Here is a 22,233-nt window from a genome sequence, read left to right as displayed (position 1 = left end):
GGGTAAATTTAGTGCCCACTTTTGGGTATTTATCATGCAATAGTCGTTCCCATTCTATGAAATGTCCAATTAAGGGGCTTGTTCTATGATTTCTTATATATAGCTTAAGCTCAAATGATCTGCAGATCATAAATTCGGAATGATCTTAACCTCTCCTCATACCTAAAGTTTGTCTTTCATTTTGTTTATGCACTTTTAAATAAAGTTAAAGAGAAGAAAAGCACCTTATTAAATGGAAATGTAATGTTAAAAGACAAACGAATCATACACTTAACTTGCTTAAATTACTGAAATCTGTAACAGCATTTCATGTGTTGACAAATGTAACATTATGAGATTTCCACAAAAAGGAGTACTATTTCGAACGGAAAAATAGGGTTTTCATGCACTTTCCCCTGAAACTAAGTTTGCTTCCAAAGAAAAGAGAGTCGAAAAAGTGAAGGGAATGATGAAAGGAAGAAGCTGGCAAACATTTCGGCGCTTTCAGCTTCAAACACATGCAGACAGCTTAAGCGCTTGATGCTTGGCCTTTCCTGAGAACCACCCGTTATCCAGAGTAGCACCCGGACCACCCAGACTGCATCGGTTATTAAATTTGCGTGGAACATCCCTTCGGCACTGAGCAGGTTGAGCCTTCGCCTGGGATGTGCGGTAGCCTAGCTCATAGTTTACGGAGTTAGTTGGCCTAACTAAGTTTTGCACCAATTCGAAAAGTTTAGGCCCAACTTGGATCCCCAGCTCACCGAAAATGCGATTAGAATCTATAGAACTTTGGCCCAAGTAGAAAAGAGGATAAAGAAAATAAATGGCCGACAATTGAATGTTTAATAAATTGATATGCAATCAAGATTAGACTATTAAAAAATAATGTAATTTTTAAAAATGCTTAAACAGAAATATAATCAAAAGTAACACCTATAATAAAGTCATTAAATATTGCTTACTTGCAGAGATAGTAGAAATTTATTGCGTCATTGAACATGCTCGAAGTCAGTTTAATCGTTTTGATTCTTTATTGCAAAAAGTTAAAGTTTTTCTGAGTAGAATTCGAGATTCTTGTTGTGACATACTCCCACCTCAAACCGATCACAATACAAAATGTAGAGCTGTCACAGGCTTGAAAAGTCGCAGGGTTGACTCCTGTCGAATCTGGACATGTCCTGAGTTGTGAGCCCATCCCCATTTTCGTCCTGGCTGTCTGGGAAATGGCATTTGAGCACGCCCGCACAATTCAATTAATGGGCATTCAAATGATATAAACCTGCTGAGGCATTTTTAGTGCAGCCGGCCAGTCGTGTGCTCCGTTTCATTAGCAGCCGCCCCGAGTGGATTGAGGTAATGCCAGGGGACGCATGAAAACTAGGCAGGAGCTAGTGCAAAGCACCTAACATCTCCTTACCCTCCCACTCAAGACCCATGACAACTACAGCACGTGTCGCATGGCCAAAGGAAAACAACAGGTGCGAGGAGAAAAACACAACAACATCCTTAGTAACAGAAACCAGTGCACTGAAGAAAACTAGACACACTGTGACAGACACTCGCTTGTGACAGCCATATCTCAATGGAAATGTGGCCCCTTGAAGTTAATACGGACAAGCAGACATGGCAAAAAGGACTCGGCTAATTATTTTGATCAATATTATATTATAAGAAATGCAAAGCTAGTCCATTCTTCTTTTCTTACTATCATTGTAAAAGTGTATTAATATTTACAAAAACGTCTAAAACTTGCTGCAGTGTAAAACTCACCACCCCTGGGGCAACATTGAACGAGTTGCCAATGGCAACCGAAAAGAATAACAAATAGTTAGGCTTTGGAAAAAGTGAAAGAGTTTCGTTGAAAACTGAAAGTTAACAGAACGCGTTGAAGGCTGAAAACCCAATTTAAGATGACCCAGCGCACAAAATTTATAATAAATACTTCCGGTGAGCAATGGAGTGTTTAAAGCACTTCGACTGGCATAAAATATATATCTTTACTATCGCATTTCCTCAGTCGAATACTTTTCCGCCCGTTTACCGGGCTCGGAACTGGATGAGCAGACGGCCATGATTCTGGAGTTTCTGGAACAGGAGGAGCTGACGGTTATCTCGGCGGTGCACAGCAGATCCGATGGCAGAATACGATTCCACCATCGCATTCCCAATGAGGAACTCTGCCTGCTCTTCTACAAGGTGCCGCAGGTGGGGCATCATCACAAGGAGGGTGGCAGTGAGCCCCTGCTGGGCATTTTAACACTAGAAGGGGGCATGGTCAAGTCCATTTACAATTCCGTTTCTCGGGTATTCTCGCCCTCCGCCAACTCAGCCCGGGTAAGTCTAGAGTCTGGATGCAATGATGATGTGTGTTTGCCAGTGTTTTATAGTGCAGTCTGGTGTAATATTCTACCTGGCTAATTCCCTCACTCGGCTTAACTTGGCCTGTTCTCCATTTCGCTCTCTACAATCTTAATCGCATTGGGCATAATTCAATTCAGTATGCAATTTCATTTTGTCAATTATACTTTGCCCTGGCCTCCCATCCAATTTTTTTTTTTTCCAATAGCTTTACGTTCATCGTGACCTCTGCCTTACACTCTAATATTTAAATATTTCTGCAGCGCAGCGAATATGGACCAGAGTTGAGCGGCATTCTGGAGAACTTGCACCAGAATTTGGGATCCAGCTTGGGATTACCACAGAGCGGTAGGTTTCTTAAAGCAAGCTTACCTTATATTTAAGTGAAGAAATTAGGAGAAAATATTAAAATGATTTTTTTCTCATTTCCCCAGGCATTACAAGTCTGCGAGACGAGATCAAATATTGGCAGCAGAAGCTTGGCCAAAAGTCAAGTTCTCGATTAGACCGCGAGGCTGCGCAAGTGTTCATTGGTGTTTTGGAAAATATGGAAAAACAAATCAGGTAATAAAGAATTGAAAGTCCCAATCAAATGTGTTCAAGAGTTCCATTGCAGCACCATTGACGGGGCCAATCCGAGTGGCACTATTGAGGAGTTCCTCGACCATGCCCACACCAATCTGGACGAATTGTGGCGACTTCCTTACAACTATCCCCAGCAGCGGATGACAGACCTCTTGGACATCATTGGCAAGCGACTATTGGAGGTCTGCCTAACACAATTGCTGGCCGAAGACGTCTGGAGCCTAAATTCCAGTCATGTTAACAACCTTATGAGTCAGAGCATCGACACTGTGGACGCTTGGATACAGCTCTGCGACTCCCTCACCCGCCTATTTTGGCCAAACTACGTAAAGCACCCGTGGCTTGGAGATTCGCATGTGCCCAAGCGAGGACAGCAATTTAAAGAGCGGCTTAGTGAGATCCGGAGCATCAAACATCTTTACAAACAGATTGCCACCTTGCTCGAAGATACCGAGCTGCAGGAAATGTTTCAGGAACAGGCTCCTTTCACGGGTAGGTTTTAATTAAACATTTCGATAGCGTATTAAAAACATTTGTTTTTTAGAATTTAACATCTTTGACACATCCTCTTTGGGGCAGAATAAATGGCACAAAGCTCTGCAGCACTTTGAACAGGTTCTGCAGCCAATTGACGAGCGAATTGCCGCTGCCCTCAAGAGCCAGTTGCATAACCACCTGAGTAATCCACGGCAGGTGATCTTCATCTTCTCCAAATACGAAACTCTCATCCAGAGACCTGCTGTGCTGGAACTGTTGACCATCGAAAGGGAGCAGTTTTTGCAGTCGCTGCACATCCTTTTGCAGGATCTACGCAAGGCGATGGTGGATTCAAATATGGAACCCGATACTGGTCACCTGTCAGTGATATGTAACGAGTGCCGCTGGTTGAAGGTGGTCCAACATCAGATCCAGGAGATCGAGAAGGTTAGCCATTTGATAAGTGGACGGGAGGGTTTCGACAAGATCAACAAGGCAGTGCAGGAAATCAAGGAGGAAACCGAATCACTGCTACGTACTAACTTCGAGATCTGGTCAGGACAGTGCTCCACTGCTGTCAAAAGCGGGGAGCTAAGGTGGGTCCCTCAATTTTCTTAGTCGGAAATGGTCCGTCCAGAAGCCAGAATTGATTTACTATCATTTTAGACTTCGTGACGATCAGGCCGTGGTGAAGTTTGAAAAAGAGGGTCGTCAACTGATGCGGGTAACCTTCAATCCAAAGCTGGTGACTTTCTGCCAGGATGTGCGCGAATTTGAGAATCTAGGCTACAATGTTCCCCTCGAACTGCGAGCAGCTGCCACTCATGCAGCCAAATATATGTGCTATGCTCGCCGATTGCAGCAGATCGCCACATTCCATAACACGATCGGCGATCGGATGATTCCCTGCCAACGGCCCATTATGTTGAAGAATGCTCTGGAGCTGCAGCGTTTGGTCCAAAGCGAAACGGTCGCCTGGCAGGACGAGTCCTCCGTTCAGCGATATGTAGATATCCTACAGGCAGCCGTTTCTAAACTATCCTCGGATAATACACTCCTCGTGGGATATCACGAGCAGGCCAAGAGATCGGTAGGTTCTAAATAAAAATGTTGGAATCTCCTCTCTTACCAAAGTTTTTTATAGGTTTTGAAACTTATGTCCACCGATCTGTTTACACAAAACCAGATTTGGAAGGACGAACTGCGTCATCTCCGTGAACTAGTGGCCACTTTGGAGCGTCAAGGATACACCCACTTGGATGCCTTCAAGCTGCACTGGGATCACCAGTTGTACAAAGTTTTGGAATACCAGTACATCTTGGGGTTGCTCGACATGAACAACAAGCTACCAGACATACATGTTAAGCTCGTCTTGCGACAGAGAGAACTAGTCTTCAGTCCACCGGAAGAGGAAATTCGCGAGTTGTACTTTAGTCAGCTGAGGCGCTTCATAGAGAGGCCTTGTAATTTCCACGGACTATCTGAACACAGCCAGGAGCTTTTCAAATCCATGGTCACAGTGAACCGCCACCACTTTGGACCACTCTATCAAAGGGCTACTGAATTGTTCGACAAGTTGGAGGACTTCAAGACCATTTGGTTGCCCTGGATTGCCTTGGGATGTGTGGATGTGGATCAGCTCTGTGGGATTCATTTAAACGAGGCCGGGGACTGGGATCGTAACTTCAGATCCTGCAAGCATTTCAGTCAACAGTTGGCGAAGCTTCAACAGGCAGAGGAATCCATCGATTGCATAGTGATCAATGTCCTGCCTTTAAGATCGGATATAGAATATATTAGCAGACATTATTGGGAGTCTCTCGCGAATAGCCTGCGAACTGCTATTCTGACGGATGTGAGTTTGATCCAGGAATTCCTACAGAGTGCCCTGCAGTTCCTGCAAAATGTGCCCATGGATGAGGGTAGCATTAGTCAATCGGGAATGAAGTACGAGAAGATAATGAGTGAGTTGCCGCAGATCGAGAAAACTTTGGTGGCGGTGCGAGCAAAGGATTCCTGTCTGGCGGGCTGGTGCAAGGAAAGGGTCACAGCTCTGTCGGGAATCCTACTGCAATGGGAACAGTTGCAGCCTCTGCTCGAGAATCATGCAGTGATTCTCCAACGACAAGTGGATATGATCAAAAACCAGGCCGAGACACAACTACAAAACCTCAAGAACGAGGCAGAGAAATTTCTACTCAGGTGGGAGTCCACAATATCCGAATTGGAGGCCAACGAGCACTCCACTCTGGACGTTTTCAAGGAGCGCAGACTCCATTGGCAACAATTGCAGGAGAAGAAGACCAAACTGTTGGAGGAGTGTTCCAAATTTAACATGGAATTTCCAGCAGAGATGCTTAGCCCCTTCACAGAAATCGAAGAGCAAATGGAGCAGCAATCGAAACAGTGGCAGGTCTACGACAGTTTTCTTACTGAACTGCAGCCAATCCTTCAGGAGGAATGGGCAATCTACAGGCGACGTCCTTACGTGCTGAACGAATTTATTGGCAAATGGGAAGGATCGGTTCATGCCTCGATTGATTTGCCATCGAAGAGAATCCGTCAGCAGGTGGAGCACCTTCAATCGGCCCTACCTATTTTGCAGCAACTGCAATCGGATTCCTTGAGTGAACGCCACTGGGCTAGGATATTTCAGCTCCTCAATCACAAGGAAACCAAACCACTACATTCCATACTCCTCCAGGATATCCTACAGGACTTTGATGTCCTGCAATCGGCTGCTCAAGAGATCAGTAGTATAGTACGACAGGCGTCGAGTGAACAGATTGTGAGACAGGCTTTGATTGAACTCGATCAGTGGTCTGTCACGGCCCAATTAAAATTGATCACTAGGACAGATGCCTCCGGTCAGAGTGTCTCTTTGATAAAGGACTACCAGGAGGTTCTCAACAAGATAGGGGACAACCAGTCCCTTTTGCAATCAGCCAAGAACTCAGCTGCCTTTGAGAGCTTCTCGGATCAGGCTGAACTCTGGGAGAGTCGCCTAAATACGCTGGATGCCCTGCTAAGTAGCTTAAATCATTCTCAGAGACGGTAAGTCACGTCATGATCCTTAAATATATATTAAAAATTCCTATGTTTTCTAGTTGGGTTTACTTGGAACCAGTCTTTGGATCTGGAACACTGCAACATGAGCAGGCACTATTTAAACGCATCGACAAGGACTTTCGTTTCGTTATGCGGGAAATCGAGATGGATCCGCGGGTCACTTCGCTGACGAAGATAAACAACATCACCACCATCGTCAATGCACTGGAGACCCAACTGGCCAGGTGCCAGCAGAACTTGATGAGCTATATAACGGTGAGTGGCTTACGCAATCCCACAAATAGCTCATCCATCATGATGCATAATCCTCTACGCAGGATAAACGCAACTCCTTTCCCCGGTTCTACTTTCTCGGCGATGATGATCTACTCGAGCTCCTCGGACAGGCCAGCAAGGATGCGGAGGTCATCCAGCGGCACATCCGTAAACTGTTCCCCGGTTGCCACAGTCTCAGCATCCGCCAGGTGGGCCCTAATCCAGCAACATCCTCCGATGTCAATCAGTACAGTATTACATCCGTGCACAGTGCTGAGGGCGATGAGCTCAAGCTAAGTCAGCCCGTCGAGATGAAGGGCGACATAGAGGTGAGTAGCTTGGCCAAAAGCGATAATAATTCAATATTTAAGCATGTTTACTTAAATATATTATTTGCAGCTCTGGCTGAATCAACTGGTGACTGTGGTTCAGGATACTCTGAGAGATCAAATTTACGAGTGCTACACCGGCACCACCGGCGGAAGTGATAATCTCGACGAGAAAATCCTGAAAAAGTATGCCAGCCAGGTGTTGGCCACAGCCAGAGCCCTTCACTTCACCCGTCAGGCGGAGCAGGCCATTGGGGGCATGTCCTTGGGAAAACTAAAGCAGCAGTTAAAGGACGAAATCACCCACCTCGCTGCCCTGAAACACAAGTCCGAAAACGGAACGCTGATCAGCCTCAAACTAAGAGCCCTTCTTTTGGACTTGGTGCACTACTCCGGTGTGACGGAGCAGCTCCAGAAACACAATGTGGTGCACACCAGCGATTGGCATTGGCTGTGTCAACTCAGATATTACCTGGGAAAAAAGGGCGGCACATCGGGCGAAGTTAATGCCAATCGACAAGTTTGCGTCCGCATGGTTTATGCCGAATTTGAATACGCCTACGAGTTCCTGGGGCAGGCCAGTAAGCTCGTCCACACACGGCTCACCCACCGCTGCTATCTCATCCTCACGCAGGCGATGCACATGGGCCTGGGCGGTAATCCCTTTGGCCCGGCTGGCACCGGAAAGACGGAGTGCGTCAAGGCCCTCGGGGCCATGCTGGGCCGCTTGGTGTTGGTTTTCAATTGCGACGAGGTGAGTGAGGCTACACCAGAGATTTACGATTGTATCTTTTAGCTTTTAAAATAATGGCACGCGGCTTATGTTAAAGCGTGTCTTAAATTTAAAATATTGTACGTTTTTCGTTTTGAACACGTACCAAAATGTGAGTTTTTTTACCAAAAAAAAAACCTATACCCACGTTTTTGCCGAGTGCATGGTAATTCCCCTGCTATACATCATTATGCCATGGATTGTTTGCAGAATGTGGACACCGAGTCGATGAGCCTCATCCTCACCGGCCTGGCGCGCTGCGGGGCGTGGGGCTGCTTTGACGAGTTCAACCGGCTGCAGGAGGCCACTCTGTCGTCCATCTCCATGCTTATCCAGCCCATCCAGAGTGCCCTGAAGGAGCGGGCCAACAGCGTCCAGATTGGCGAGCGGCAGGTGAGCAGGATGAGTTATGGAACGGTCGAAGTTGAATTTGGTGTGACAGGAATTATGGCTTGATTGGTTGGTTTGACTCTCTGTTGAGTGGGTAGTTTCATAGTTTCTAAAAAAGGGATACCTAATTTATAAAATATAAGTAACGTTTAGGCTGCTATCTGTTAAAAGCCGGTAATAATGTCATATTTATAGACGTAACCTCACCACATTTACCTACCAAATTAGTATTAAAAAATATTTATCTTTACCCATTCTCAGATACAACTGAACCAGCACTGTGGGATCTTCGTCACTCTTAATCCCGCCGGAGCGGAGTACGGTGGTCGCCAAAAGCTGCCCGGGAACATCCAGGCTCTTTTCCGACCCATTGTTATGCAGCAGCCGGAGCCAGGTGAAATCGCCCGGGTTATGCTGTTCGTCGAGGGCTTTACCGAGGCCTCCGCCATCGCATCCCGCATCGTGGAGTTGTTTGAACTGAGCGGCAAGATGCTGTCTGCCCAGCGGCATTACGACTGGGGACTGCGGGAGCTGAAGACGGTGCTCATGGTGTGCGGAGAAGGTTTGAGGGATCAATTAACCAGCGAGGATAACAACCAGTCCAGCGCTAACTTGGAGATGTCGGTGGTGGTTCGTTGTCTGCGTTCATCCACCATGTCCAAGCTAGCCCCCCACGATGTCACTAGATTTGAGATGCTGCTCCGAAATGTTTTCCCGGAGATTGGCAGCTCGCCGGCGCCAGAAACTCAGCTCCATCAATCTCTATCCGCCGCCTTTGCGCAATTGGGGCTCTGTCGAAGCGAAAGGCAAATTGAAAAAGCCTTGCAACTGCACGAGCAGCTTCAAAAACGGATGGGAGTGGTGTTGGTGGGACCGCCAGGATGTGGAAAGTCCACCATCATATCCCTCCTTAAACAGGCTCTGTGTGGAAGCCAGCTTAAAGTGCACACCATCAGTCCAAAGTCAATGAGTCGGATTCAATTGCTGGGACGTCTGGATGCCGATACTCGTCAGTGGCAGGACGGAGTACTGACCCACACAGCGGTGGCGGTCAATCAAGAGCCATCTCAAGTCCACTCATGGATCGTTTGCGACGGCAGCATCGATCCCGAATGGATAGAGGCACTGAACTCGGTGTTGGACGATAACAAGTAAGTGCATTTAATCTCCACTTTTTCAACACATTCACACAATTGTTTGAGGGAAAATATAAAACATTCTAGGCATACGCATAATTTAGACCTGAAAAATATCTTATATCCACCGAGTCCCTTTTTAAACAACTGAATTTCATTTTCAGCAATCATTTGCTTTTTATATTTTGCTCTTTTCTGCGCATAAATTCGTAATAATTATTTTGCGGCTGGCCATAGTATATCATTATATCATATAGGTATACAGTTATCGTTAATTCGTATTGTAGATCGTATCATCCTAAACTTGCAAGTATTGTGTCTCCTATCACTTAGCTAAACAATATACGTATAGATCTAAAAAACAGAGAAATGCTTGAAACGATGACGACATAAAAAGTTATGACGGGGAAGCCCTTAAGCACTTAAGAAACGTAATGCGGATTGCGTAACGCAACATAATACGTATCGGCATTTTTAAAATGGCGTCTACTTAACATACTTTAAAATAAACATGGGTGTGTGTTCAGTGCGAGTGTGTGCGTATGAGGTTTTGGCACACATCCCTTGGAGTTGTGACAAAGTAGGAATAAGAGTTGTTGTAGACAAACCAATAATCTACCAACCTAAAATGAATGAGGAATTACAGGAAAATTTTAAGTTTTGGCACCTGCTCTAAAGCTCAAAGTGCATTTTATCACAATGTGTTTTTATTCCAAAGATACAAAATAAATTATTTTTGACGACAATGTAAATATGATTTAAAATGGCAATTTGCATATAATTTGAACAAAAAGTAGGGTAGATTTGCTGTGTCCTACTGATAAAACTGAATTCTTTTGAGGAAAATATTTTTCTTTCTACACTAAAAAATAACCTAACAAGTTTCACTTTGGAAGTATGAATTTCTTGACAAAAACAAGAGAGGATGCTATAGTCGGGTTTCTCGACTTTCAGATACCCGTTACTCAGCTAATGTGAATGCGAACGCGAAATATAATCATTATTCTGGGATATCGATAGATATTGGGGAATGAAACAAGAAACATTTTTAAATTATTTACATTATGCAGGCAATAAGTTTTTTGGCAAATCGAGAGAAATTTACATTCTAACAGAATTATGAAAAAATATCCAAAAAAGTTCGTAAGAATTGCACGCTTAATCTCAACCGTCAAGCTTTTATAGTTCCTGATATCTCGACGTTCATAATGACAGACGGACATGGCCAAATCAACTCGGCAATTGATCCTGATCAGGAATATATATACTTTGTATAGTCGAAAACGCCTGTTGCATACTTTTCAACAAATCTAGTATAGCCTTTTCTCTACGAGTTACGGGTATAATGAGAATAGTTTCTATTGCATTTTCAGCACCACATAGCTCTCTGCTTGAATGCTTTTTAGATTCGTAATTACAAATACCATTTTGTACTCGAGCAATTATGGCAACGTAATACATTTAGGCAAATGGAATTGTAAATCACATAGCTAATTCGATCACAACTCCTGGTGTGTGTGCCCTCAAACTTTTGCGTTTAGCTGGCTAGAGGGTTGAGCTTAAAACTACAGGCGAGAATCGCTCACTGCGGAGCATGTTGCAGTTGCTGTGGCGGCGCAGGTTGCTGTTGTTGCTGGTGAGTTGTAGGTGGCGGGGGCGGCAGGGGTGGCAAGGTCAGCGAGGGGGGCGGCGGCGGAGGCGGCAGTGAGCGCATGTGTTGCATGTGCGCCTGTGGGGCCATATGCTGGAACATGTTGCAGTGCTGTTGCTGCTGCAGATGATGTTGCTGCTGCTGCTGCTGTTGCTGCTGCTGGTGCTGATGGGCGCTGAAAAGATGCTGCTGCGGCGGTGGCTGGGCGGGATTTACATCGGGACCTGTCTGGAGAACTATCTCCGGTTCGAGACTAATGACCATTTCTGAATCATCCTGTTGCTGCTGCTGTTGGGGATTCCTCAGCGAGGCCAGTGCCGCCGCCTGAGCGGCAGCCATCGCCGAGGCGGAGATATCCTGTCCATACTCTTGCTTGATGCCATTCGGTGGACCTGCATACAGAGTAGCACTGAGGTTCTGATGCAGGATGGGATGACAAAGCTGCGGCATCAGCGTCACTCCAGCGATAGGTAAAGCGGGGTGGCCAAAGCTGCGTGGCGGGTAGAGTTGCTGCAACTTATTCAGCTGCTGCAGGTGTGAGGCATGGGCGGGGGGCGTGGCCAGTTGAGTGAGTTGGCTAGACATCATTCGGTTTCGCTGATGCGCGAGCTGGTGACTCAATTGCTGCTCTTGCAGATGCGTGGGCGGAGGCTGCTGATGCTGCTGCTGTTGCTGTGGCACCTGCTGATGTTGCTGCAACTGTTGCTGCTGCTGTTGCTGCAGCTGTGGCGTGGGTTGCTGCTGGCCTGGGGGCGGCACTGGTGACACACCCACTTCGGGCTTAACCACAGGCACTGGCGGTATCATGGCTGCGAATTCCGGCGGCAGCTGCGTCGGATCCGTGACAAGCAAGCCCTTCTTTCGATCCTTTCGGATCTTATCCCTTAGCTTTTCCAGCTGCCTGAAGGCCTCGTTGGCCCTACGAGCCTTCTTCCTATCCCTGTCACGTTCCTGCTCCAGCCTTCTGTACTCGGGATTCATTCGCTTGATTCGTTTCCTTTCTCGATCCCGCTCCCTTTGGATAATTTTCAGTCGCAGCTCCTCATCGGGGGTCAACTGTAGGTGTATATAGAAACAGAATGGGGGAAAACTTATTAAAGCACAGTGTTTTAGGCCACAGAAACTGTGGGAGTTTGTCTGGTTTGGAAGGTTCAAGAAGTGTCAACGGTCCTGGGATCTTCTAAGCCCCTACCCCCTAATCACTCAAGCCATGTGAGTGTGTGTGTGTGTCGTGTGATTCGAGTGTTCGAGTGTGGAATTATGTTTATAGATAAAATAGAATATTGGAAAAATGCTACGTTAGCACGTCGTGCCTTCTTGCGGAATCGATCGCGCTCGCGTTCCATTCGCCGGTACTCGGGATTGAGACGCTTAATCCGCTTCCTCTCGCGATCCCGCTCCCGCATGATGAACTTGTGGCGGGCCTCCTCCTCAGGGGTCATCAGCTGAAATTACAGAGAGAGTGGTTGGTTGGCAAACGGCAGTCAGCAGAAGGGGTCGTGTCTCGATCTGAGTCTGAATCTCGGGCAGTGTTCTTGTGTGGCTAAGCGTGGTCTTATGCGGTAGTTTGATCTCCTCTCATTTTGTCTTGAAACCAGGGCATTCCACATGAAAATAACTTCTTGAATTAAAATTGTCTCACAGGCTACTAACTTTACCATCGGGCTGGAGGATTCAGTTCGGGAGCAATGTCAACTTTATTTTCGAAACAGATGATGTGAGGCATGCGTCACCAGCAACGATTTCCAGAATGGGTATTGTCAATATGAGGTGGGTTTTGATTTTTAACTTATGAATAACTTATGTAATTTCTTTGTCGATTTATAATAGTTACGACTACTACCCGGCTGATGGGATTCTAAAACATGAGCTGTCAAAAGAACCCTATGGTGACCTATTGCAAAGTTATGTCGACGGTAACTTCCAATATGCTGTGAGCTGGATCGAAAGCCAACTTTTATTAACGTGAGTTACTCAATTTATATTAAAAATTCTGGAGTTACAAATTAGCATTTACGGCAGTCATCTACCTGGTATAAATCGGGCCCACCTTTTGCGCTCCCTGCTACTACAACTTCATGGTTCTCAATCTCTAGAGGAATATGGAGCAGCCACTCTTCGAGCTCTTTTCGGTTACATCCCCAACGATCGACAGCGGGAGTTTGCCCAACTGATTCTAAAACACGCGAATCTTTACGTTGCCAATCCTAACTACGCCGAATTGACTCACTATGAAAGCAGCAGAAATTCGCTAGAGCAATATCCGGTGGATGCAATAGAGACACCAGAAAAGGGGTCCCAGTTAATAATGACATCGTACATGAAATCCTATTTGGACATTCTAGAAACCCTGTTGAAAACTCAGGGCACTCGTTTAGCCCCCTTTATGCTCATTGGTCCAAGTGGTTCCGGCAAAACGCTGCTCCTTCAAAAAGCCGTGCTGGAGAACTCCGGCTATCAGTTGGCCACCATCAATTGCTCTACTCAACTGACTCCTAGGTATATTTTGCACACATTAAAGACGCACTGCGTCACAGTGAGTGGAATCAAGGGAAGAGAGTACCGACCAAAGCAAGCGAGGCTAGTGCTGTTTATGAAGAACCTGGACCTCTGCCAGCAGGATTCTTGGGGAGCTTGCGAAGTTGTGGAACTGCTACTCCAACTAGCTCAACGAGGAGGCTTTTACGCCGAAAATCTTGAATGGATTGGTGTAATCGGTCTGCAAATATGCGCCTCTGTTGGCGGAAACGCCGGCAAAATCGCACCGCGCTACTTTGCCATCAATCAGTTTGTGCGAGTTTCCCGACCAAACAGCCAGGACATGCTAGAAATCGTCCAGCGGCGATTGGAACCTCTTTTGGAAGAGCACTTCAGGGGATCGGAAAATCGAGGAAGGTCCGGGGTCAATTTGCAGCACGTCAGCGAGAGTCTAATGGACTGCTTTGAGAAGGTTTGCACCCCCACATCCTATCCATTTGGGAATTCATCATCGCAGGACCTGCTAATTGACTTTACCCTCTTTTAGCTGCAAGCGACGTTCACCAACGTGGGGGGCAGACAGGCACACTACCAGTTCAGCCCCAAATGCATCATGAAGCTGCTGGATGCCCTTGTCTTTTATCCTGCCAGTGATTTCAATGAGGTAAGTTTTGAAGTGAGAAAAACAGAGACTAATTCATTTAAATAAAATATTTTGTACGCTCCTAGAAGTTGGTTAAGCCTTTTAAATTTGAAATCTTACAACTTGTATCTATCAATCTTAAACAGACTTTTTATAGTCCGAACATTTCTTAAGATAAAATATTTTTCTCAGTTTATGGCTAATCAGATTGACAACTTCTGTCCGCTTTCAGGCTCTATACTGCGAGCTATTAGGCATGTTTCGCGACAGATTGATTAGCGAAGAGCATGTCCAGCAATTCGAGGGCATACTTAAGCAAACGATGCGCAAATACTATGGCAAGGATGTAAGTCACAGTAGGATTTGCACAAATGGAAATCAAGCTAATGCACTGAAACCTTTCAGAAGGTATTTTTCGTACCTAAATCTCCAAAGTCACGGGGTCATCTACACTGTCTAACCCATGACGAATGGATGGAAGAGGTTCAGCGGCAAGTTACTATTTGCAGTAAGTACTAATTATTTTATATCCTTTCTGGAGTCAAGATATTGTTAGCCTAAGTTCTGCTCACGCATCAGTTGGAGTTGCCTGCTCGTAATTCCACGGTTTCAAGACAAGAGGAGGAGATGGGTGATAGTTTGGGGTAATCGGGGATAACTACACTGGGCCTGGGCGTCAGCTTGCGAAACCGGTCCCGTTCTCGTTCCATCTGCCTGTACTCGGGATTCATGCGTTTGATCCGTTTCCGCTCGCGATCCCGCTCCCTCATGATGAACTTTTGCCGCGCCTCCTCCTCAGGGGTCATCCACTGAAAGTACACAGAATCATCGCAATTCGTCTGAGAATCAGTTCTATACAAAAAGTAATTTAGTAGCAATTCAACGTCAATTATGTCTAATAAGAGAGAACTTAGCAATATAATATTTGTTCTGTTAAATATTAAATCTTCTAACTAAAATTCGATTATAAATAGCAGAGCTACAAAAAACCATTGTTTTATAACTCCGTTAGATACCGAAAACTACAGCATCACGGCACCTATCACGGAGGAACTTTTAAGTCACGTAGCTCGAATAACACGGGTACTTTCACGAACCGATACGCATATGCTCATTTTGGGGCAATCTGGAGGACGTCATCTGGATGCCATATTCACAGCAGCCACTTTACAGGAGGCCAAGGTGGTTACTCTGCAAGGAGGACCGTCCTACGATCTCGCCGACTTCTACAATGACCTTAAATTGGCAATGCAGACGGCTGCCCTGGAGCAGCAAATGAGCTATCTGCTCATCGAGCACTGTTGGCTAAGTTATGTTCCGGATATATTGAAACCCGTAGAGGCTCTGCTCGAAGGAAGTGAGATCCTAGAGCTTTTTGGCGATGATCTGGAGACGGTGGCGAGCACTTTAAAACAGGCGGCACAGCTCGAGGGATACCAGGAATCCATGGGGACATACTTCCTAAAGCGTAAGTACATTCTACATCATTTCAATTGAATTCCCAGTTCTAGATGTGAACTCAACCTAATCCATTTAAAGGTGCCCGTGAGTATCTCCACATCATTATAGTCTTGGATCCCAGTAGTGCCAAGGTGCAGGACTACTTCAACAATTATCCTGCTTTGCATCGTCAGATGGATTTGCTCTACGTGAGAGGAGAATCCAGAGAAACTATTGCCATTCTGCCCAAGCAATATATTGAGTTGCTAAATGAGTCGATTGCTGGCGGAGGAAGTGGGCGTGGCAAGGTACCGACTTGCAGTCATTTTGCAGATATATCAGATGAACTGCCTTCGGAGGAAACATCGCAGAGATATTACCAACTTATCCGGACGTACTTCCACATGTATAATAATGCAGCCAATGAAATCGATCAGAGATTGGGCAAATTGCAAATGGGAGTTGATAAATTGGCCTCTGCCCACGCCTTGGTTGATACCCTAAAATCCAATGCAGCAGCTCAGGAACAGGCTTTGGGTGAAAAGCGACAACTAGCCAACGAAGCGCTGGAGATGATTTCCTTCACGATGAGAAATGCCAATGAACAGAAGTCCAGCATGTTGGAACTCAAACAACAAACACAAAAGAGCAGCGAGCAATTAAAGATTCGACAAAAGGAAATCCAACAGGAACTGGCAGAAGTAGAACCAATTTTGGCTGAGGCCAGTAATGCAGTGGGTCAAATCAAATCGGAAGCCTTATCTGAAATCAGATCCCTGAGAGCTCCACCGGAAGCTGTGAGGGATATTTTGGAGGGCGTACTCCGACTAATGGGCATTCGAGATACTTCTTGGAACAGCATGAAGACTTTTCTCGCCAAGAGAGGTGTTAAGGAGGACATCCGATCTTTGGATCCAGCGCGGATTAGTCCCGAAAATTGTGAAGCTGTTGAAAGACTGCTCCTGGCCAAGGGCGATTCATACGAAGCCAAAAACGCCAAGCGCGCTTCTGCAGCAGCTGCTCCTCTGGCTGCTTGGGTGCAGGCTAGTGTACGATATTCAAGGGTGATCCAGAGCATCAAGCCTCTCGAAAGGGAACAGAATGAATTGCAGAAAAATCTCAATGCAGCTGAGGATGAAATGCAAGAGTTGGCCAGTGGACTGGATGATGTTGATAAGCGGGTCAAGCAGTTGTCGGCCAAATTGCAGACGTACACACAAGAAGCAGCAGTTTTGGAGCTGAAACTCCAAGAGGCAAGTGGAACCTTGCAGGCTGCAGAGCTGTTGGTGGAAAAGCTTAGTGCAGAATACACCACCTGGAGCCATCAGTTGACGGAGCTCAAAAAGGCCCACAAAACACTGGACGCAAAGACTCTGTTAATAGCCATAGCTATCAATTACTGTGCGGGTTTAGGCCTGGAACAGAGATGGTAAGTTAACGGCGAGCTTCTATCTACATTTTAGATGTTATTATGTTCTCCTACTCACAGCTCCTGCCTCAAACGTCTGGCGGAAGATTTTCACTTGCCCTCCGACTTCGATCTCCGGGGATCACTGCTCACGGACCAGCAACAGATTATTTGGGAGAGTCAGGGCTTGGCGCGGGATGCCCAAATTATTGAAAGCGCTGCCCTGCTCAGGGAAATGCTTTCTCTGCCCTATGGAGCCTGTCCAATTCCACTGCTTTTGGATCCCACAGAAACAGCAGCCGCGTGGTTAATGGCCCATCTCAAAGGAAGTGGAAGACCATGCGAGTTGACCACACATGGAAACGAGAGGCTGTCCTATCAGCTAGAGCTAGCTGTTCGTTTTGGAAAGACTCTTTTGGTCACTGACTGCGAGCAACTACGTCCTCCTGTTTTGCAACTCCTGCAGGGTCATGTTTATGTGAGGTTCAATAAGCGGCAACTAGCCATAGGTTCAAAGTTAGTGGATCTTCACGAGAGTTTCCAGTTGGTTTTGATAAGCAAATCTCATCGTTTGGATTTGCCAGTAGAACAAAGGAGTCAACTTAATGTTCTGAGATTTACTGTCACGGCGGCTGGTTTAGCCGATCAATTAATGTCCAAAGCCATTGTCTTAAAAAATGGGGAGTTGGAGCAACAGAGGATAGAGTTGCTACAAAAAGAAGGACATCTCCTGAAGCAGCGAATGGAAATGCAAGATAAACTACTGGAGCAACTATCAAAATCAGAGGGCGACATTCTCAAGAACGAACAACTTTTGGAAAGCTTAAACGAGATCAAAGAAGGCAGTGCCCAAATAGATGAGGCCCTCAAGCACAGTGGACAAATTAGGGATACCTTACTAGCTCAGTTTGGTTCCTTGAGAGAACTCAGTTCCAGGGCAGCAACATTTTATGCAGGCCTCATTCAGGGCTATGAATTATCCGCTCTGGTTTACATTGAACTATTTCTGGGAGCTCTTTCCAAAAGTCAGCGAGATGAGTCCAAGGTCTACGATTTTCTTGTACGAAGTGTTTATATGAATTTAGCTAGAGCTACTTCCAGAGATAGCCAGCTATCCTTATCCCTGTGGGTTTGCCATCAGGCATATCCCGATAGATTAAACCCCAAGGAGTGGGAGCTGTTTGTGAACAATTTTATGGGCAGCTCTGATGGCAGTATGCTGCTAAGTCAGCTGGGAAAACTGCCCGACTGCATGCCCAAGGAAGCGCAATTAAAGCTGGCTATGTTACTCCAATTGCTCCCAGATTTGCGAAGCAAACTCCAGTTGGAGAAGGACTATATCTGGCGCGGATTCATTGAGGCTCAAGCGGACGATGTGCTACGTAAGTTGTAGAAATAATTTAGTTAATTTCACCTTATTCAGATTTATTTTCGAACTTACAGCTGCGTTGGGATCCAGCTTCCAGCGTGTGCTTATTGCTCAGATTTTCCGGCCCGACTTGATGCTTCACCAACTGCGAAAAGTGAGCAGCGATCTGCTGGGAATTTCCCCAGATGCCTCCACCCAACCTTCTGTGGAGCAGTTGCTGCAGCAGAGCAGCTGTGATCGCCCGATTTTGATGGTTAGTCATGCGGAAAATGATCCAACAACTGAATTAAGAAAGTGGGCTAATCAAAAGTACAGAGAAATGGCGATTGGAAAAGGTGCTGAGAAAAGAGTTCTCTCCGAAATGCGACAGGCTGCCATAGATGGCCACTGGTTATGTGTTAAGAACGTCCATTTGGTGCCAGAATTTCTAACCCAAATGGAAAGGGAATTGAGTGAAATTCAGAAATCGAAAGACTTTCGATTGTGGCTGCTGTGCGAATCAACCGAGGGATTTTCCGAAGCTGCCATTTATAAATGCCTAAAAGTACGTTATGAGCAGCCTAAGGGACTAAAGCAGATTGTGATGCGTTTGCTCCAGAACTTCGCTGCTGAACAGGATCAAAAGCTTAAAAACCAGCCAAAGAGCCTCAAGATGAGACTGGTTTATTTTGTCCTAACAGCTGTGCTTCAACAAAGGCGACAGTTCATACCACAAGGTTGGTCAAAATACTATGAATTCGGTGAGGCAGATCTAAAAGCGGCTCTGGGTATCCTAAAAATGGTGGATCAGCAACTAAATACAGGGAAATGCGATTGGTTGCTGCTGCAACGTCTCAGTGAAGCCCTCGCTTATGGCGGAAGAATAAATAATCAGAGGGATCTGGAGATACTCAGAAGCTATCTGAGCCAGTTTTGTTCAGCGGACGTCTTAAGCAGTCGTTGGTCACCTCTTGGATTATCCCTATCCATACCAACTAGCGGCCAACTGCAGGACTACTACGCTGCATTGGAGAAATTTCCTGACGCAGATGAGCCCAGAATGTACGGTTTGGCCAATCAGGCACAACAACAACGCGAAATTGAGCAAGCTAAAAGAGTGATAAAGGAACTCAGGGCATTGCATTACGGCAGACGATCTGCTAAAGATTCTGGAGGAGCAGGAGAGTCTAAGGGAAGCGATCAGCTCACTGGTCGTCAGAAGCTGGAACAGCAAATTAAGCCCCTACTGAATCTGTGGAGGAAGTTGGCTGCTTCGTGTACCATTATCCAGACTATGAAGGAGGCAAAAACTGATGTGGGTGAATCTCCCTGGGCACTTTTTGTTCTGGCTGAACTGAAACTAGGGGCGGATCTGTACGGCATAGTTCACCAGACTTTGTCGCAGATGCATGCCTGGCTTAAGGATTCGCAGGAGGTGGATGGCAGCACTCTGAGAACTCTGGCAGAACAGCAGGTAAGAAACTGGGGTACAGTAACTTAATTTGCGAATGTATAATGTAATGAAATTCATAGATTCCTGCCAGTTGGCTTAAACTGTGGCCTGGACCTGGCAGCAACAGTGCCGTGGACTTTTTAAGAGCCCTAATCGTTCGAGCACAGGCTGCCGAGCTTCGATTCCGGGAGCAAATGCATCTGGATTTTGTCGAGGATATCAATTTCGTACAGGTGTTTAACTGTGAGAATCTGTTGGCCTGTTTAAAGCTGCTGCAGTCTCGAAAACTGGCAGTTTCCACCGAACGTCTGGAGTTGCAAACTTGCGGCTCCTCAAACTTGGAAAGTGATTCTTCGGACATAATACTCAAGCTGGCGCCTCTAAAGGTGAGTGAGAATTAATATCATTACGCGATAATGTTTTAAGCATCAAATTCAGCAGTGCACTTACTCATGATTCAAGGGGTTATGTCTTAGTCGCTAAAGAATATACACATTTCGAAGGAGAAGGGGAAAACTTAACTAATCTCAGGATAATCAGCCAAGAGAACATTCACCAATTCCAATTAAATATGCCATACTTATGATATAGATGGCGCCTTGGTTAAGTTGGGGATAACCATTAAATATCCTAAGCCCTTGCAAAACATACATAATTAGCATTGAGAAGCGTTACAGTAAATACAATAAACATTGAGAAATAATTTTGGGATACAATTTGCAAGGTTGCTATATCAGATACAATTGGATGCAGTAGTAGTAGTAGTTGTAGGAACAGTCACAATACTTTGTTACGGATTACCTGCATAGTAGATATCAATGCTAGCCCTGAATTGATTCCCCAATCCAAAACCAAAAAAATCCCAAAAGATACTTATTTATCTTTCGGGACGAAGACTGATGACATCTTCTCTCCCTCTTGCCCGATTGCTTCTTGTCTTTGTTCCTCACCTTCCCCATTTTGGCCATAAAATGTGTCTCCATCGCCGTCTCCATTCTGGCCGTTTCCATGGCTTCCGTATCCGTAATCCTGCGCCTCCTGTGTTCCGGTGCGCCGTCGCCGTTCAATGCATCGAAATTAAGCTGAAATGTGCACTGGATGCCCGTTCTTTTCAGTTTTCTCACGCCGCTTTTTTTGTTTTCATTTGATTGACATTCCGGTACAAGAGGGGGAATTAGAGATGGCACCGTGTGCGATGCCTATCGATAGCAGGTCAGAGCACAAACTTACATTTTACTTGCCCTCTGGGTTTTTACATTTGCTTATTCGATTCCAATCGATAATTATCGCAGCTCAGTTATTGCGAGGTTCGGAAGCTGACTATGGGGAGTGCATCCGCTAAGTTTTGATGGGTGTACCTGCTAGAAGTTACACTGTGAAAAAATATAACTATTTATTTGTATATAACATTTAAGACGTGGAGTGTCAACCTTGCAAATGATCTAACTACTCTTTAGTTTTTTTTCTTCTTCTTAAAAATGGTTTAGGCAATGGTAATAATAATCGCACTTACTTATGGTTTTGCCATCTGCGCATTTTTAAATGAATATATCTAACTTTTTCATTTGTAACAAAACTTAGCTTGAATGGTACCATTTATTTTCCATTGCAGATTGATGGCGCCCAGAGTGGAATGGATAAATCGAACCCCTTCTACATCAAGTACAAAATAAAAGAGGATGCCAGTCTTGCGACTACTAGTTCCTCGAAATACGGCAAAAATTCGCTATATCCCATGCAAAATGCAGAATCGAAGCCCAAACTGCCTTTATATTCACGGAGCAGTCGCGACAAACTGATTTGCCACCTGAATGTTGATATTGTGACCGGAACTGCGGAACAAATTCTCTTGGCCGGAACTGCGCTTATAGTCGAAGATTATTAAGCACCACTCAATATTATTTTATAGCAATATATACAAAATATATTGTAGAGAAGCAAAAAATCTAAGCACCTTCTCAAATATCAAATAAAATTAAACCAAACTCTTTTAACATTAGTTTCCTGCCCTTGACACGCTGCCATTTGGGTCCCAACTAATTCTTAGTAAATATTTAAACAACTAACTATTAGGCAGCCAAAGGCAAACATCAAAATGGGCCATTAAACATTTAAGGCGAGGACTCAGACTCTGAAGAGCTAATTGATAATTGACATATGGAAATGTTTCAGTGTCTGTGTTTATTCGGGGATGCCCCTAAAAATTAATTTGCCACCGCCGAAGGGATTTTATTGCGTCCTGTGTCCCTCATAATCTGCTCATATTAAACTAATTGCCGTAAATTTCAACAACAAACTGCCATAAATGTCGGGCATACTGTTAGTTGCCAAGACATCCCCGACATCCCCCGGGCCCAAAACCATTTTAGCGTCAAAAACTTGTCTTAACTTTAATTAAGTGGCATTATGTTCAATTAGGCAAAAGTTTCCAATATGCAAATTAACACAATTTGAGTGTA

General features: G+C 45.3%; 2 protein-coding genes across 4 annotated transcripts; one reads left to right on the top strand and one right to left on the bottom strand.

Annotated features, from left to right (window-relative positions):
- The first annotated feature begins 1,892 nt into the window (after window positions 1–1,892).
- On the top strand, window positions 1,893–21,749 carry LOC117138104 (cytoplasmic dynein 2 heavy chain 1). The gene is made up of 25 exons (XM_033299967.1): window positions 1,893–1,929; window positions 2,000–2,316; window positions 2,604–2,688; window positions 2,775–2,904; window positions 2,957–3,417; window positions 3,470–3,998; window positions 4,069–4,492; window positions 4,547–6,456; window positions 6,510–6,726; window positions 6,789–7,055; window positions 7,126–7,809; window positions 8,038–8,220; window positions 8,479–9,368; window positions 12,649–12,774; window positions 12,835–12,969; window positions 13,027–13,954; window positions 14,030–14,146; window positions 14,358–14,471; window positions 14,531–14,633; window positions 15,138–15,593; window positions 15,665–16,994; window positions 17,055–18,355; window positions 18,417–19,795; window positions 19,855–20,160; window positions 21,387–21,749. The coding sequence occupies exons 1-25, from the start codon at window positions 1,893–1,895 to the stop codon at window positions 21,657–21,659; spliced, it is 12,702 nt and encodes a 4,233-aa protein (XP_033155858.1). The 3' UTR covers window positions 21,660–21,749.
- On the bottom strand, window positions 10,005–20,959 carry LOC117138114 (putative mediator of RNA polymerase II transcription subunit 12). Of its 3 annotated transcripts, XM_033299978.1 has the most exons (4): window positions 20,725–20,959; window positions 14,788–14,934; window positions 12,318–12,449; window positions 10,005–12,060 (listed from the first exon to the last, which is right to left on the bottom strand). In XM_033299978.1, exons 1-4 carry the CDS (start codon window positions 20,782–20,784, stop codon window positions 10,936–10,938), a joined length of 1,464 nt encoding a protein of 487 aa, XP_033155869.1. In that variant the 5' UTR covers window positions 20,785–20,959; the 3' UTR covers window positions 10,005–10,935. The 3 variants fall into 3 exon arrangements, with proteins under 3 accessions (XP_033155869.1, XP_033155877.1, XP_033155886.1); XM_033299986.1 differs by lacking the exon at window positions 12,318–12,449; XM_033299995.1 differs by lacking the exons at window positions 12,318–12,449; window positions 14,788–14,934.
- Window positions 21,750–22,233: the final 484 nt, after the last annotated feature.

This window comes from Drosophila mauritiana, chromosome 2L (assembly GCF_004382145.1).
Source record: "Drosophila mauritiana strain mau12 chromosome 2L, ASM438214v1, whole genome shotgun sequence".
NCBI classification, from domain to species: domain Eukaryota; kingdom Metazoa; phylum Arthropoda; class Insecta; order Diptera; family Drosophilidae; genus Drosophila; species Drosophila mauritiana.
The sequence above is the reverse complement of the archived record's forward strand: the minus strand, read 5'-3'. Positions and strand labels throughout refer to the sequence as shown.

What these genes read in the sequence shown, in the direction of transcription:
- LOC117138104 (XM_033299967.1), top strand. Translation starts at nt 1,893, where the DNA reads ATGACCCAGCGCACAAAATTTATAATAAATACTTCCG. An exon ending in TAATGGACTGCTTTGAGAAG is followed by an intron (nt 13,955 to 14,029) that starts GTTTGCACCCCC and finishes ACCCTCTTTTAG; the next exon opens with CTGCAAGCGACGTTCACCAA. An exon ending in GCGGCAAGTTACTATTTGCA is followed by an intron (nt 14,634 to 15,137) that starts GTAAGTACTAAT and finishes TAACTCCGTTAG; the next exon opens with ATACCGAAAACTACAGCATC.
- LOC117138114 (XM_033299978.1), bottom strand. Translation starts at nt 20,784, where the DNA reads ATGGAAACGGCCAGAATGGAGACGGCGATGGAGACACATTTTATGGCC. An exon ending in AGCTGACGCCCAGGCCCAGT is followed by an intron (nt 12,450 to 14,787) that starts GTAGTTATCCCC and finishes CTGTAATTTCAG; the next exon opens with CTGATGACCCCTGAGGAGGA. An exon ending in GCGATCGATTCCGCAAGAAG is followed by an intron (nt 12,061 to 12,317) that starts GCACGACGTGCT and finishes ATACACCTACAG; the next exon opens with TTGACCCCCGATGAGGAGCT.